Source organism: Momordica charantia (assembly GCF_013281855.1).
Source record: "Momordica charantia cultivar OHB3-1 chromosome 6 unlocalized genomic scaffold, Mcharantia_2.0 BLBB01000006.1, whole genome shotgun sequence".
In the NCBI taxonomy this organism is placed as follows: Eukaryota; Viridiplantae; Streptophyta; class Magnoliopsida; order Cucurbitales; family Cucurbitaceae; genus Momordica; species Momordica charantia.
In genome coordinates this window covers 4022163-4040294 of record NW_028275164.1, presented here as the reverse complement: position 1 = coordinate 4040294, position 18132 = coordinate 4022163, and the positions used below count along the sequence as shown (strand labels likewise).

General features: G+C 39.1%; 2 protein-coding genes across 4 annotated transcripts; one reads left to right on the top strand and one right to left on the bottom strand.

Annotated features, from left to right (window-relative positions):
- Positions 1-85: 85 nt before the first annotated feature.
- HHP2 (heptahelical transmembrane protein2) lies at positions 86-2601 on the bottom strand. Of its 3 annotated transcripts, none has more exons than XM_022278902.2 (4): positions 2204-2601; positions 2012-2107; positions 1802-1877; positions 86-1010 (listed from the first exon to the last, which is right to left on the bottom strand). In XM_022278902.2, the coding sequence occupies exons 1-4, from the start codon at positions 2419-2421 to the stop codon at positions 339-341; spliced, it is 1062 nt and encodes a 353-aa protein (XP_022134594.1). In that variant the 5' UTR covers positions 2422-2601; the 3' UTR covers positions 86-338. The 3 variants fall into 3 exon arrangements, with proteins under 3 accessions (XP_022134594.1, XP_022134595.1, XP_022134597.1); XM_022278903.2 differs by having other exon boundaries at positions 2012-2096; positions 2176-2412; XM_022278905.2 differs by having other exon boundaries at positions 2012-2096; positions 2172-2342.
- Positions 2602-14080: 11479 nt separating this feature from the next.
- Positions 14081-17075, top strand: LOC111007347 (AP2-like ethylene-responsive transcription factor At1g16060). The gene is made up of 8 exons (XM_022279690.2): positions 14081-14577; positions 14660-14742; positions 14883-14891; positions 14987-15075; positions 15169-15242; positions 15323-15373; positions 15499-15575; positions 16277-17075. Exons 1-8 carry the CDS (start codon positions 14423-14425, stop codon positions 16828-16830), a joined length of 1092 nt encoding a protein of 363 aa, XP_022135382.2. The 5' UTR covers positions 14081-14422; the 3' UTR covers positions 16831-17075.
- The last annotated feature ends 1057 nt before the right edge of the window (positions 17076-18132 follow it).

The window sequence follows — 18132 nt, the reverse complement described above, 5'->3', positions numbered from 1 at the left end:
TCTCTTCCACTCCATAGACGCAAGTTTGTCAAATAAGCTTTGAGTAATTTTGCAACTTACTGAGAAGCAAATTTGGAAGATGATATGAACTAATTACTTTGAGGTATTTTGTACAAGTGATTTGTATTCCTATTGATTGAGATTTTGGATCCTACATTTGGACTTCTTTTCAAGCAAAATGCTATGGGACATTTGGACTTCCTGCACTTCTCAAGATGAAGAACTACACTACAACTGTTACAGTTTACAGTATGCTGAAACATATTTGGAGATGGACAACAAATATGTCCCAGAAACCCGCTCCCAATCTACTTGGAAGTTCTGCCATTCTGGACTGGCTAAGAGGTGCAGGTAGGTGAATTCCGTCGAAAATCAATAATAAACAATGTTGCTGCACTGTGTGCCAGTGCTGCCAGAACAACAAATACGTGAAAGATCTGGTGGCTGTGCCCTGCGATGTCGAATGCACCGGGTTTCCATCGTTCTGGTATCCGACTAACATAGAATCCAGCTCCTGCAGCATATAGAACAGCCATGGCAAACTCATACCAAAAGGCAAAATAAATATCCGGATGTCCCCAGTAAAGAAGAATAGCATGTGCAGCGGGAATTATTCCCGAGAAGCCCATGGAGAGAAATAAGGAAGCTCTGAAGAAACGGAAGCGAGGGGCCGAAAGAGCAGGCGCAAGAAGAGTAACGATGGCAGCAACACCGAGCACTGATATCGAAGAAAGATAGAACAACCGAGGATAATAGTTGCAGAGGAAGACATAATAAATGGGAGCAAAGAAGGAGCCGACTATCATCAAAGAAATGCCTGCATAATCTAGGCGCCAGAAGAAAAGATTGAAGCGTTTGGAATGGCAAGCGAGGAGGTGGGAGAGGCTGCTACAGACCAAGCAACCCATGGCACCAGCCAAGAAAACGAACCATGGCCATTTTGGTAAGTCTGTTGCTTTATCCGCTCTATCTACTAAGAAAACCGATGACTGTGAGACATGTTTTGTTTCCTGCAAACAAATAACGAACGAACGAACTCGTTAAACTTTCTAATCATCTGCTTGGATTCTCTCTTCAGAATCCCCACGACGAGAAGTACATTATCACTGAACCACTATTTCACTCGTCGTGGATCATTAGCATCACGAACATGATTAAACGACACTTTTTTAAACGAGAATAACGAAATATTCTCGTTTGGCTGTGAGAATCTGATTCTCAGTTTAAAAAAGGAATCAATAATCAAGCCAACCCCAGACAAGAAAATGAAAATATACAATTAAATTTTCCACTTGCTATCATGCCAAGACGTGTAGACTTCTTCTTTAGGTGAGTGGCCATTGAATTAATTCTCCTTTCTTTTGACTCTCCCAATTGACATAAAAAATTATCAACATACAGTTCACATTGAGTTTGCACGGCTCCACCAATATTTCTTCAGCATATGTATATGAATATCAATTAGAATAAAGTATTCCCAAAATCACAATAACTTGGCCACAGAGATGCTTCATTAACTCTCTTCCACTCTATTCAATTCAATGATATCGTCTCTCCTTTCTTTTCTCAAGTTTTTTTTTTCTTTTTCCTTTATTTCTGCACTTCATTATTATGATAGCTCTATATAATTGCACACACCATCCAAAGGAAGAAATAAATAATTGTGGAGGATAATGGAATTGATGGTCACAAACCGTCCATTCCACATCCAAGCCAGACGTCTCCCAAACCGACAAGAAAAGAGGGGAAGAAAAAGTATGACAAAACAGAACAATAATGTAAAAGGCAAAAATGAGCTTACAGGAATAAAGCTATCAGAGCCATTGACGTCCCTTTCCATACCCATAATCGTCCAAAACGGCACCGTAACTGAAGCTCTGGCCCATAAACAAACAAAAACAAAAGAAATCAACCGACTGCTGAGCTAAGAATCGCTCATCCTTGTGATCAATATTAAATTGATTCAGATCCCTAAATTTACTGATAATCAAGGTGAAAGAACTTCGAATACCTGGAGAAATTGGCGATCAGAAAAGCTCCGAGCTCCGTCTTCTCCATCAGCGTCATCGCGATCATTGCCCCAAATATAAAAAACCCTACCAAATGGCTGCTCAAAATCAGATGCTCAACAATCAGCACACACAAATAGGCGAAGATGAAGGAATAAATACCTACAAAAGAGAGTGAGAATGAGGGCATTTACGTCCAGATGTTCAGAGTCTCGTTGTGCCATGAAAATAGACTGTACAGCACCTCTTTCACCGGCCATTCACACCGGTAATAGTCCAATATATACTCGTTGTCTTTAAGATAATCCGGCAAGTCTTTGAACTTCACCAATCGCCTCTGAAACGACTTCGTTTCACTCTTCCTCTTCGTCCTCTTCTGCCGATCATCGCATTTCATGCGATTGCTGCCCATGATTCCCGTCCGCTCGATCTAGCTTACAATTTTCTTAAATTTCCGGCAAGTTTTCGCCGGATCTGCGTCCTCCGGCAGTCGCTGAGCCTGTGACGGGAAGGCCTGTTCTCGTGAAATCTCCGCGGTAGCAACTCTGTATTTATAAGCCATAACGACTTCGTTTAACCAAAACCAACTAATTTCTTTTTCCCTTTTTTATTTTTTATTTTTCTTATTTCTCCCTTTTTTTCTGAAAATGTGTAAATGTGTCAGAACGCGTATGCTGTGTGTACACGATACTATTTTTAGAAAAAAAAGACGAATTTCAAAGTTTGACGACGTGGCAGTTAAAGGTTGGTTGAACGATTTAATTTGAAAAAAATTGGGGAGAAATATTCTGACTTTTGGCGTTTATTTAGGTGAGAGTAGATAGAACTGACCGCTTCTGATCAGCGCTCCTTTTGCCTTGGGAAATATTATTTTTTTGTGAAATAACAAAATTGAAGATTCTGTTCGTCTTAAAATGACACGAGCTTAACCAAGTGTTCATCATGCAATTTACAAGAGAAACGAAAAGACTCTTTTTCTTTTTATTTCTTTTGGAATTGGAATTTATAATATTCTTAGAAAGTGTTGTGGACATGCAACTGTTTTGTTCCTATATTTGATCATTTAATTCCAAGGAAAATGATTATTGTGTATATTTTATATAAATTAATTTGAGAAAAGGGGGCGGTACTTCATGGATTTATTTGAGGGTTAAAAAAACCTACTTTTAACATACTTTTTATTTCTTTATGCATCGTGGTTAATCGACCGTCCAAAACGTTCTTCACCTATAAATATCATAGGTAACTTCGTCTTTAAGTATCAAGGATTCCACATTGATAAGATAAGTGACCTAACAAAGATTTATAATATAAGTGAGTTCCTCCTTTCATTGTCAATTGGTTTTGAGATGGAACTCCATGAACATTAATATAATATCAGAGCCCAAGAAGTTCGAAGAAGCATTCGGTCTAAGAATTGGATTTGGCAAAGATCAATGAGTCAAAAGAGCTACCATTTATTTTGAGATGGAATACCATGAATATTAATATCAGGTACGTGCGAATTAAATCTGATGATACATTTGATAAACAAATACTTCGGATCTCTATTAAAAGCGTCGGAGTACTCATCCTGGTCTTGCAAGTTCCTTTTTAGTTCATCTTCTCATAATTTTAATTGGGAGTGAATCAACTGGAACATAGTATGATAGTAAAAAAGAATTCTACCACTAAAAGTTATGTTGTAATCGAATATAGCGACCAATTAAGCTGTAAAGTTTTAGAAAATTTTTGTATGAATTTTTGGTATTTGTCAATTTGGTTTGGCCAACTTTTATCTAAATATTAACCAAAAAAAATATATGGATGTGGTTTTGAACTTTTGAGATATTTGTTACTGTGAATTATGATATTTCAAAGATAGTGGTAAAATTAACTATTGGTATTAACAACCTCAATGACAATATTATAAAATAATGAAGGTTCATGTATGTGCATTTGTCTGGTACGATAGTGCAATGACATAAACATTGTAGTATTACTTGCCATGAGGTCTTGTGTTTGAATCCTGCACTAATATTGTTCAGTCCATGCAATGAGCCTTAATTATAGAAATTCACTAGCTTAAGCCACACGGCATCGATTTTGAAAAATTAAAAAGAAATGTATGTTGTATTTAAAACCCCAAAAAAAAAGAATAATATAATTTCTACTCGTCTCATCGTTTGGCTGTATTTTTGGTCCAGCATGTCTTTTCACCTTTTTTTTTATTTCTTTTAGTACGACAGGAATTCGAACTTACAGTCTTTTGATCAAAGATATGTATTAGTTAAGCTCGACGAAGATTGACAAAAAAAAATAAAAATAAAATTTCTTTTTCTTTCTGGTTCTGTGACACTTTTCTTTAGTTCTGAATAATTATTCAATATGAATATTCTATCCATCGTTTTTCAGAGTGAACTTCTACTGATGATAAATAAGTCCTGCTGTATCCTCTTGGAAATTCAGACCTTTTTTCTTCTTTTTCTCCCTTTTGTACTTCTCCCAAACTTTTAATTAGCCTTAATTAATTAATTAGTGCTATGAGTAGAAAGAATGGCACTCTATTAAAAGCTAACACTAAGGTGACTGCGGGATGCTTTGAAGATAGCATTTTCTATGCTAAGTAGTAAGTATATGGGTCTATGTACCTACCCTAAAAAATATACTAATTTAATTTTATGGTTTTGAATCAGGTTAATTATCAAGTGTTACTTCATTATTTTAAATAAATTGAAAAAATTATACTTCTATAAATTTGAGTACACGTGTCTCCAGATTAATTAAATTAGAAAATCAAACAATGCTACATGCCTTGGATTAGATGTGCATGGTGTGTTCATATCTTTTATTACTTGGATTAGATGAGCCTCCCTAAATCTCTTGATCAAATATATACGTCTTAATCAGCTAAGCTATGTTTAAGTTGATGTTGATTTCTCCTTCTTAAAACAACATTGTAATGGCGATGAATTTGAATTTTTATATAAAAGTCAATAATGTTGTAACTAGTTAGTTAAAATTCTATTCGTACTCACGAGTAATTTTATATAATTATTATTTTTAGTTAAATAGGTTCAACGGGTAGGTTCGACTCCGGTCTCATCGGACACCCAATGAAAGGCTGAAAATGGGACCGGGCGTAGTACGTTCTTTCCCTAAGACTTGCTTGCTCCGTATGGAGTGCCCCGTGGTTCGAGGTTGACTTGTATTCATTATATGTAAGGATAATAATCAAGCATGGGTGGTACCCTTTGGTATGTTTAGGTTTCTTAAGGATTAATAAACTACTAATTACTTGAGGGCTTGGAAATTTTGCACAAGACTCGACAAGTCGAACACAATACCTCATACAATACCATGTTAAAGATGAATAAGTTAAATTTATATATTAATATCTCAACAAAATTCCTGTACAAATTTATCGCTTGTTCAATTTGATCAAAAATGTAGTATACAGGTTCTCACTTTTTTCCCGTATATGTACACACTTTTATAATATTTTTTTTTAATTTTGACTATCATCTTTGAAGTGTTGAGTTTGTAAGGAGAATGTAAACAATGTCTCATCTTGGTTAAAGAAGAGCATGATCCATGTCTATACATGAGGACAATCATGTCTGTTGATATGCCATCTTTTAGGCCCAAACGCAACAAAACCCGCACCAAACTTGATGTGCGTACTCCATATTTGTATTAAATTATGTTTTTCTTTTCTTAATCCAACATTGATAAGGGTGGTTATTTTAATCATGTTGATACATATTTTATCCGCTACAACTAACTATGTATCGTGAAAACTTAAAAAATTGTACATAAAATTTGTTTATGCAAGGATATGCACAACAGTGTATTTTAGATTGCAGCTCGAACTCGGCCTCCGGACCGATCTGAATACTTGGGCGGACCTGCACAAAAAGGTGAGCACTCCGACGATCAAGTCAGTATAGGTCGGATTCCCAGTTTAGTTCGAGGTCTGAAATCATCGTACTTGATCGTGGAGTGAGGTCCTCTACTTATGGGTGGTAGTCCCGCTAATCTCGCGACGGTTACACCCGGTAATCTCGAGACCGTCGGTTACACCCGATAATCTCGGATCGACGGTTACACCCGATAATCACGCCGCTGACAGTAGCTCACATCGGCCCCTACCGAGCTTCCCGGTAGGTCGGACCTCGGCCAGGTTCACCTCGGCCCTCATACTTAGCATATGTCAACGCTAGTGGTGGTGATCTCGGCGGTCCGAGCTGGGCATGACTCATGAGTCATCTTGGAACACCAATAGGGGTCCTCCACGTGTCCAGGGTATTCTCTTCCCCAAACATTGGCCCCCTCTCTGTCTGGTCCGATCTCGACCTGACAGAGAAGTTCATTCGACTTGCTTTGGACGCGTGGCGACTTCCTATTCGTGGGAAAATATAACCGTTACGGTGGACTTATCGTCGGAATATTCAAACATTCCGACGCTTCGGATCTTCGGGAGGATCCTAACCGCTCGTTGATTACACGTGTACGGTGGGGAAATTTTTCCGACGAGCTATAAATACCCTCAATCCTTCAGGTCATACCTTACGCTTCCTGAATTCTTGGGGTTCGATCTGAAGGCAGCTCGAACCCTTGGTAGGTCGGTTTCTTCCCTCACTTTCTCTTTCGAACGTAGTTGCCATGTCGTCCTCTTTTAGCAGCAACTTAGGATCCGATGAGGATTTAGCTTGTAGATTAGGAGATAGAAAACTTTAGGTTCTCTGATGACGGGGAGGATAGTGATGCATCCACCTCGGGTCAGGGTTTGGAATACCCTTCTAGGATACCTGAGCACTACCTCGGATCCCTTCGTAGGGGGTTCGCTATCCCTGAAAACATCCTCCTTAGGATTCCGGAGGAAAGGGAGAGAGCTGACAATCCTCCAGAGGGATGGGTCACTCTCTACTTCAAAATGTTTGAGTACGGCCTCCGGCTTCCCCTTCACCCTTTTGTCCAAGAATTTCTCTTCCGGACTGGGTTGGCTCCGGCTCAAGTGGCCCCCAATGGGTGGAGTGTCATTTTCGCTTTGGCCAAGAAAGGCAGGTGGGCCGAGGAGCTACCAGAGGTTCTATGGTCGTACCGGACCACCCAAAGAGAATCGACGGGTGAGACCCCGTTCTCCCTGGCCTTCGGCTCTGAAGCTGTAGTCCCGGTTGAGATCGGCATGTCATCTGACATAGTAGAGCATTACGAGCCTACAGCAAACGAGGAAGAGCTGCTCCTCAACCTCGACTTGCTGGAAGAAAGAAGAGCAATGGCCCAGCTACGCCTGGCGGAATATCAGGGCAGAATGGCCAGACATTACAACGCCCGCGTTCGACCTCGGACCTTCCAGGTCGGGCATCTGGTCTTAAAGAGGGTCCAAACCCATGTGGGTGCCCTTGACCCGACCTGGGAGGGGCCGTTTGAGGTCAAGGGAATAGTCCGACCTGGGACGTACATGTTGGCCGATCTGAAAGGAGACGTCCTCGCGCACCCATGGAACGCGGAGCACCTGAAGCGTTATTATCCTTGAAATGCCGAAATGGTTTTCAATGGATCTATAAAAACTGTTTCAATCGGAAATGTGATGATTTAATTTCATGATTCCGAGTTCGACCAGAAATTAAATGGGGGCCACGGACTCCCACACGGTCACATTCCAGCAATCGGTTAAAATCCAATCCTCCAAAACCTAAGGGTACGAGGTGCGATGCCAAAACCACTGACGAACTTAACATTCAAACCTTCAAGGTAAAGGGGCGATGTGAAAAGTTCAAAATGATCAAGTCTTTGAACTTGAGGGTACGAGGTGCGATATGAAGAACAGCTACGGACTTAGGATTTTAGCCTTTTAACGTTTTTTACGTTGAGGGTGCGATGTTAAAAAATCCAGAGTTGGTACAATGTATTGAATACTAGACAGAGATTCGAATTCAAAATTTCAAGTATTTTTGAAGGCGCGACCTCAAAAGTACGAGGTGCGAGGTGACATTGGCTTTAGCTTAAAGAAAAAGCAAAGAAAGGAAGGCAACAAAGTAAAAACAAATGGGAGCTTCTTTATTGAATGGAGAGCAGAGCCAAGGCTTATAGACCTTGCAGCTCTGCCCTGACACTTACAAACAAAGGACAAGAGAAGAAAGACAGAGAAAGGCCTCATGAAGGATGATCGCCTAAGAGCCTGCCTGAGGAGCGCCCTCTTGACTGGTGCCGACCTGATCCTTTTCGAGGTCGGAGTAGTCAGAGTCCAGATCTTTGACGTACTTATCCACCAACGCCTGGGGGCCAGGGGTGCCGCTAGGCCCAGACGCCCACTGCTCAGCATACCTCTTCTTCAGACCACCGAGATCGATCTGAAGGTCAGGCATGTCGGAAGCAATGCCCTTCATGAGAAACTTGAAGCCCGCGTCAGAGAAGTCTTTGGCAAATCCATCGAAGTCAGGATGTTGCCTAAACGATTCCTCCAATAGGGCTCCATTGCTGAGACGCTCCTTCACCGTCTCCAGCTCGGCAGTCGCATGCTTCAGCTCCTCCTCCTTCGCTTCAAGCGCCTGGAGCATGTCGTCCTTCTCCTTGAGGAGTTGGAACTTCTTCTTCTCCAAGCCCTTGGTGATAGCATGGGCAGCTCGGAGCTGGACCTTGCGTCTGTCCTCTTCTTTCTTCAGCAGCTCGGCCTTGGTCTCCACCTTGGCCTTCAAAATTTCCACCTCAGAGTGAGCCTTCAGCAGCTCATCCTTCATGGTGGAGGAAGCAGCCTCCAAGGCAGCAGAGAACTCTTCTTTCTCCCTCGCTGCCAAAACTTCCCTCCCATCCAGCTCGGCCTTTACAGCCAGAGCCGATTGAATGGAAGCAACAAACGCCTGAGGCAAAACACCAAGAAGAAAATTAGACCGAGCTACCTGTTAGGTAAATTGAGCAAAAATGGAGGCACCAGTCTTACCTCAGCGGCGTAGTCGATGGTCCTCTGCAGAACGGACCCTGGGTCACTTACAAATTTGGACGCCCTCCTTAGGCAGCTGTCCAAACTTGCAGTCGAGATGCGAGACACCTGGTCCCTCACCCCAGAACTTGACGGCTCAACTCTGAACCGTGCCGTCACGTCGGACGTCCCGCTCATCCTGGCTTCAAGATCGTCCACCCGATCTGCGAAGCTCGCAGGCAGGACCCCACGAGCTCTGACCTCCAAGGGGGAGGTGGTCTTCTTCTTCTTCCTCCTTCGCTTCAGAGGGACTTCTTCCCTCACCTCCTCGCCCAAGGGCGAGACGTCCACCGCCTCGGTCTGATCCCTGGGGCGCTTCTCCCTCGAAGGACCCCCAGAAGACTCCAGCTCGATCACTGGGGCTGGATCTTCCGAGGCTGGCCCTACCACAGCAGGAGTGGCAGGTTTCGAACTCTGGGCGGCCTCAAGAGCATGGGCTCGACCCTTGGACTTGCGTTTCACGTTACTCGCGAACCCGCAAACCATGGCTGCAAAACAAAAAAAAAACAAAAATCAGCACAAAGTTAGAGGAGAAGGAGGGGGCAGCAAGCTCGGCATACCTAATTCGGAGTTCGGCCTTAAGGATTAAATAGGACGAACTACAGGGTTGTAATCTAGCAGCCCGGACTCAAGCAGCAGCTTGTCGGTCACCAAGGTTCCGACCTTCCTACCACTCGGAAAATGTTCCTTGTAATATTTCAACGTGTCGAAGGAGGCTTGCGTAAGCTCGGGGACTGGTCGGATTGAAACTGCACGAAGACAAAATCCGAGTTAGACCTGAATGACAGGAAAGAAGATCACAAAAAGTAAGAACTACTCCGTACCTAGGTTCCCAAACCTAGTGGGAACGTCAAAGAAGAACGACCTGACTCGTCTTTTGCAAGTCATTCCCCAGAAGCGTAGAACCACTTCATCACCCATCCCTTGATGGAGGTCGGCCCCTTAACTATACCGCACGCACCTTTCCTTGCGCACATATAGAACCGACCAGGCTTCTTAGCTATCCTTTTCGCTTCGAAGCACGTGAGGAGCTGGTCTACGTCCAACAGCTCGGCCTCTTCACTATCTCGAGCTCGTAGCCAAAAAAGGATGGCCAAAGCGAAAATGACACCCCACCCATTGGGGGCCACTTGAGCCGGAGCCAACCCAGTCCGGAAGAGAAATTCTTGGACAAAAGGGTGAAGGGGAAGCCGGAGGCCGTACTCAAACATTTTGAAGTAGAGAGTGACTCATCCCTCTGGAGGATTGTCAGCTCTCTCCCCCTCCTCCGGAATCCTAAGGAGGATGTTCTCAGGGATAGCGAACCTCCTACGAAGGGATCCGAGGTAGTGCTCAGGTATCCTAGAAGGGTATTCCAAACCCTGACCCGAGGTGGAGGCATCACTATCCTCCCGTCATCGGAGAACCTAAAGTTTTCTATCTCCTCGAGCTCGGACTCTAACCTACGAGCTAAATCCTCATCGGATCCTAAGTTGCTGCTAAAAGAGGGCGACATGGCAACTACTTTCGAAAGAGAAAGTGAGGGAAGAAACCGACCTACCAAGGGTTCGAGCTGCCTTCAGATCGAACTCCAAGAATTCAGGAAACGTAAGGTATGACCTGAAGGATTGGGGGTATTTATAGCTCGTCGGAAAAATTTCCCCACCGTACACGTGTAATCAACGAGCAGCTAGGATCCTCCCGAAGATCCGAAGCGTCAGAATATTTGAATATTACGACGATAAATCCACCGCAACGGTTATATTTTCTCACGAATAGGAAGTCACCACGCGTCCAAAGCAAGTCGAATGAACTTCTCTGCCAGGTCGAGATCGGACCAGACAGAGAGGGGGCCAATGTTTGGGGAAGAGAATACCCTGGACACATGGAGGACCCCTATTGGTGCTCCAAGATGACTCATGAGTCATGCCCAGCTCGGACCGCCGAGATCACCACCACTAGCGTTGACAGATGCTAAGTATGAGGGCCGAGGTGAACCTGGCCGATGTCCGACCTACCGGGAAGCTTGGTAGGGGCCGATGTGAGCTACTGTCAACGGCGTGATTATCGGGTGTAACCGTCGGTCCGAGATTACCGGGTGTAACCGACGGTCCCGAGATTACCGGGTGTAACCGTCGCGAGATTAGCGGGACTACCACCCATAAGTAGAGGACCTCACTCCACGATCAGGTACGATGATTTCGGACGTCGAACTAAACTGGGAATCCGACCTATACTGACTTGATCGTCGGAGTGCTCACCTTTTTGTGCAGGACCGCCCAAGTATTCAGATCGGTCTGGAGGCCGAGTTCGAGCTGCAATCTGAAATACACTGTTGTGCATATCCTTGCATAAACAAGTCTGAAACCGGAGGAAAAGTCCTTTTTATTCAAAACCCACGGCAAAAATTTAGTCTTTTTTTGGTGGGGTTTCCTTAATTTTGTTTTTTTTTTTTTTTGCTCAGGTGGGTTGGCAGTGGCACCATTTTTTGTTAATATTTTGTGGGTTACCTTCTGTATATCAAGATTATTGAGGTGTTGGAAAAGTTGCAGACTTCCATGGACAAATTAATTAGCTTGAGAGCTTCCAACTCTAACTGCAGCGGTGGGGATTTGATCTACACGACGTGGGAGAGCCTCCAATTTTCCATCAACGGCGTTGATGGCTTCCAATTTCATAGATCCAATTTTAAAAAGTTTTAGGATTTAATTTTTATTTTGGGTGCAATTTTATCAAATATTAAAGGTTTCATTTTATGAAAGTTTGAGGGTCTAATTTTTAAGATTTAAAGTTTAGGGGTGTAATTGCAACAATTATCAAGTGGTTTATGTCATTTATCCTAAATTTTTCCAAGTAGACTCTTTTGTCACGAACTTAGTATAGTTAAACTCTTTAAACATATATTTTTTACTAAATGGGCCTCTTCTTTTATTAATATCATTATTCTTATCATACAAATTTCACGATGTCGTATGGATTTCTAATACTAATTCATTTTTTTCATCTCTTGGTTTTGAAGGCAAAATTAATTCACTTTGTTTGCTTTAATTCTTAATTTGTGTTGCTTTTAATGTTCTTAAAATATTATTTTAATTCATAAATTTTATTACTCATCATTTAGTTTCTTTAAATTTGAAGATATCAACTTTAATACTTTTTTTAATTATTAAAATACATACCTTCTATTCGTAGATCGGTGAATTTTCACCTTACTTATTAACTAAAAAAAAGGATAATAGTTGGCTCTTAACTGTGAGAACCAAATCATGTTCTCACCACACCACCATTGAAAAATTGATAATTCATTCCATTTATAAAAAAAAGGTTTATTTTTGCATTTCTCTCTTTTAGTTGATGACAGTGATAACAAGATTCCTCCTACCATTAAGGATCCAAGTATTTTCCAAAAGAAAATCTTTTCATTCCACATAAATTTTATACATAATCATGCTCTAACATCATTCAAATAAAATAAAAATAAAAGTAAAAGTCTATACTTTTTCAAAAAAAAAAAATTGAAAAATAAGAGTCTATATAATTTATGTCGGGTCCATTTTCATGGGCCCTAGAGGGATACGTAAGCCCAATAGTGCGGCTGTCCGTCTCTAGCTTCGCTTTGCGGCACATAGTCACGGACTCACGGGACATATATATATATATATATATATTTTTTTTTCCTTAATTCATTGTCCTCTAAATTTAGATTTAATGTTTACTTAGTCAAAGCTTCAAAACTAACCATTTAATCTCTAAATTTAAAAATCTTCCTAATGATCACTGAATTTAATTTTCCATTTAATGGAATAATGATATGGTAATTAATCATTGGGATTGCTAACGTGACATTTTTAGCCAATTTAAACATAACTTCGAGTTAAGTCACATATCTTTGACCAAAAGAAATGTAATCTTTTAAATGAGTTGCAAAAATATTATTAATTTTTTAAGGTTTAGTTTTTAATTTATGGCGGCAAAAAATATACCAATTTCATCTCTTCCCCCTTTATAAGAGATCTAAGAGATCTAGAACGTCGATACAAAAGTCCCCTCTCTTTCTCTCTCTAAAAAAGTGTGGGAGATGGAAGGGCAAAAGGTGTAATTTACTAAATAAAATTATGTCATGGAATATAAGCATAGAGTCGAGATATATTGTTGTGGCTTTGGATACAGTTTTGATACACATTACTGTTTAAGATATTTTTGCCTCGTTTACAAGTTGTAAATTTTAATGTATACCTTCATTTTTATTTTTTTTATTTTTTTACGGTTCTTCAAAAAGCAATAAAGGAGCGAGACATCGGTTTGTGGTTATGTTTAAAAAATAGCAGCAGCCAACAAATTAGTTCCATATTTTAATTCCCAATATATTAAAATTACACTGTCAATGCTTCCCTTTTAGAGCACAATATGCCAAAATTTATTGTGTTTTTCAAACAAAATAATTCGACGATAGTCATTTTACACGATTACCCAAACATTCTCAGTAAGTAAATAAAAAGATTTAGATTATTATATGTCAAAACATTACCTGTAATTGACACGTAGTATTATAAAAATTCTTTTATATTATAAAAAAAAACCAATGACTTCTAAAATATCGTAGTCTTTGATTTGTGCGAAAGAAAAAAAATCATCATACATAATATTAAAACTCGAGCATATATAATACTTCCAAGTTAGCGAGAAAAAGACTGAACATAGTTTTGTGGTAATTGATATATATTTCCAATAATGAGATTTATAGGTTTGATCCTTCATCCCCACATGTTGAATTAAAAAAAAATCATTACACATTTACAAACGTTGTGTCTTGAAAGGACGACCTTGCCACTAGTGGCAAAATCATCTTTGGAATGTCATATATTTAAAAATTAATTGTGAAATAATTAATTTTTTAATTATCATATTAAAAAGTCATGTTATTATCTTTTATCACGATAACTTAGGAAAAGGTTCAAACTCACGATTTTCTGTATATAATTAATTGGTAGAAATATTTTTCACCTTACACTTTACAGTTTAATAAAAATAATTCTTACTTTTCTCATTGAATATTTTAAAAGTGTTTTAACTTTTTGTTAAAGATTATTTATTTTTAAACGAATGTAAAAATAAAAAATAAAAATGGAAAAGATTCCAGGCAATGAAGCCGATTAAAGACGGCAAATGGAGAAAGAACAACCTCCATGGCCGGCTGCAATTTTACCACACAACGAAAATGGAAAGTGAAGAGTGAAGACAAGGAAGAAGAAGCCACCCACTAAAAAACCGATTCAGCCATTAGCACTACCACAACAAACCTCCATGGCCGGTTACCCTTACAGCTAGCTCAAGCTCTATTTTGTATTTTCAATTAAACGCCAGAGCCCCAACCCTAATCCGCTCCGAGCCCCAATTTATATATAAACTATTATCTCCCCCTCCCTCCCCTCCATAGCTTTTATCGTCAATCTTCACAATAATTTCATCTCCCATGGCCAAATCCACATCACAACACCTTCAGATTACGGACTCCACCAACAATTTAAATAAAATTTCGATAATGAAGACCAAGACTAAGCGAACTCGGAGGAGCGTCCCTAGGGATTCTCCTCCCCAACGAAGCTCCATTTACCGCGGCGTCACCAGGTTCAGTAATCTCGTCGCCGATGGTTTCTTTGCTACTCTCTGATTTCGATCGGTAATTTGATTCTGGTTTTGAAATGTTTAGGCATCGATGGACGGGAAGATACGAAGCTCATTTGTGGGATAAGAATTGCTGGAATGAATCGCAGAACAAGAAAGGAAGACAGGGTAATTAATTAATAATTATTATTCTATTTTGAAATTTCAGTAACAAATATTAATATTCTCTTCCTAAACTTGGTTTCGTTATCATTGACATCTCAATCTCAATCTCCCCCCGCTGATTGAATGCTGCTCAAAACGCGCAGTTTATCTTGGTGAGCGATTTATTTTATATTTTTTTTTATCATAGTTGCATTTTCGTAAAAGCCATATTTATTGATTGGTTTTTCCCGGGGGTATTTTGGGAAAGGTGCGTATGATGATGAGGAAGCAGCAGCACATGCTTACGACCTTGCAGCATTGAAGTACTGGGGTCAAGAAACCATTCTTAATTTTCCGGTAATTTGGTTTTTCACAGTAATAATAGTGATCAAGCAAAATTAATTAATGCTGAAATTTGTGATATATTATAATTTTGGCGGCCTCTCTCAGCTAACATCGTACCAAAAAGAGGTGAAGGAAATGGAGGGTCAGTCGAGAGAAGAATACATTGGATCGTTGAGAAGGTTGGATTGGTCATTTCATAGGAGAGTAAGAGGAAATTAAATTTTATGTATAATTAATGTTAATTTAATTAAACTTGCAGAAAAAGCAGTGGCTTTTCTCGGGGGGTTTCTAAGTACAGAGGCGTTGCGAGGTAATTAAACTAATAATGCATTTGAAAATTATCGGTGATTAAATTTGATTATCCGTAATATTGCGATTTTTTAGAGTGGTGATTTGATTGATGCCCATTTTGGATGCTTGATGTTTGATTTGCAGACACCATCACAATGGAAGATGGGAAGCTCGGATTGGGAGGGTGTTTGGCAACAAGTATCTCTATCTCGGAACATATGGTGTGTTTTTTTCTTCTATTTTCTATTAATTTTAATGTACCCAGTCTACAAGTTTTAATTATTTTTTTTAGACTGGAAATTAATTAATTAATTAATAAACATTTTCAAAATATTGAGATTGTGTACAATAAAAACATTGGTCATGTGTATCTATATAATATATATATATTCAGTGTATTGAAATTGAAAGGAGAAGTACAAAGGTTAATTAATTTAAGTATAGTAGTTTAATAGATAATACATATATTATCATTATTTTATTTGGTTAGCAAGAATATTCATGCATATAAACAATGTATTTTAGTTATTATCCAATGTACATAACGTGTGTTTAATAAAAGTTGTAAGTGAATATGTGCACATCACATATCCTAGAAACTTATATTTCAACTCATTTGTATATATCATGTAGTTTGGAAATTGGATATGGTATAAAGTATAATGCATAAACTTTACACTAAGACCAAAATGCTATGATTTAAACCAACATTAGTTAAAAAGAAAAACATTAATATTTTTTTTTTCATTAATATGTCGTCCAATGCGACAATAGACTCCTTATATTGTTTTGTATGAACTGTATTTTACGATTAGGATAAACTCAGATTTCATTTATATGGCAAAAAAAATTGTATCGGGATTGAATAATTTAAAAAAAAAAAAACAAAAATTGTTGAGAATTTGAATCTGAATCTTCGTAGCGACGCAAGAAGAAGCTGCCACTGCGTACGATATCGCGGCCATAGAATACCGTGGACTCAACGCCGTTACCAATTTCGACCTCAGCCGTTACATAAAGTGGCTAAAACCGAACAACGACGTCGTTTACGACAACAACCACGTCCTAAACGGCGACTCCATCCTCCCAAGCCCTAAACAAGAACTCGACCTAGGTCTCTTCCCGTCGGACCAGAACCAAACCGGCGCCGATTCGGCGATGGCGGAGCCGATTGCATTGGTTCCGTCGCATCGATCGACGACCACCACCACCTCTGCTCTCGGCCTCCTGCTTCAATCCTCCAAGTTTAAGGAAATGATGGAGACGAATTCGGCGGCCGAATTTCCGTCGACGCCGACGTCGTCGTCGGAGCAGATCGAACGTCGGCGGTGTTTGTTTCCCGACGATGTACAGACGTTATTTGCTTGCGATAGCTCCGGCTCTTACTGCTATGGAGAAGCAGACGATGCTATGTTCAGCGACTTCAACTCTTTCGTACCGCCGCCATTGTCGCAGTACGACGATTTGGACGATTAGAGGAAGGATCTGTTCTGTTGGGCGATGGAAAATCAGAAAGGTAGGAGACGATGACAGCAACTAATTATCTGAAATATATTTTTTTAGATACAGGACGAGGACTTATTAGCATTTGTTGATTATAAATAATTCTTTTATTTCGACGAAATATTTGTATTCATAAAGTTATCGTTACGATGCCGCCAAACCGTTGAGCTTTGGGCTAACCACTTGTTATAAAGTTTCATTCTTAATCGTTTTGTTGAGATACGACTCAATTCTTAATTTAGTCTGAAAAATTTTAAATTACTTTCTAATATTTTAGTACAACGTCTGGATGCAAGTCGAATTCACGCCTTTTTATATATATATATATATATATATATATATAGTTTATAGAATTGAGTTATGCTCTTGTGTTGACAAATATAAAAATATTTAAAAATTCTTTGAAATTAATTTGATGTGTTAACAAATATAAAAATATTTAAAAATTATTTGAAATTAATTTGATGGGTTTTCTTACCGTCTAAAATGTATTTTAGTTATATTTCATATACTTTATCAACTCAACTCAAATAAGATTATCAGTCTTAACTAAACGCAACATATCCCGAGCAGCCTAACACTGCCCACGTGGTTTAGTTTAGTTTATTATTTATTATATATAGAACATTACTTGCTCATAAAAAATGAGAAACATATTGTACTCACTATCCTTAAATGTTTGTCATTGAGAAAGAGAAATGCATAAATAAATATTTTTTTATATAAATTAATGAATTGTCAATTTTAATAGTGGCGAGGATAATATTTCGTTAATAAGATTAACGAGCCTAAGTACTTTCTTTTATATACATTCTTTTTATTGGATTTAGTTGGTTGAGCTCTTGGGTCCAAAGAGTTGAGTAGCCGATCAACCTATAATAATAAATAATTATAAATTATACACATTTATTGTCAATTTAAAGTTCTTTCCACTCTAAATGCATTTTTATTTCTAATCAATTAATTTAAAATCCGAACTTGGATGCTTTTGAAGTTGAATGTTGAAGTCCCTGCCATACCTTAATCATTCACCTCATAAGTTTTGAATTATGTCACTCCACCTTGTTTAAAGCTTAAACAAAAAAAAAACAACTTTATTATATTTTCTATATGCATATTTATCATGCATTATAACATAATATGATAGGTTTTTTATTTTCATATGAGTGATGCATGATATGCCAATATATTAATAATGTTCCTATCTTAATCATACACCACCATAAATTGACAACAAAAATATCGTAGTAACTTTTTTGTTAATTTGGTAAGCAA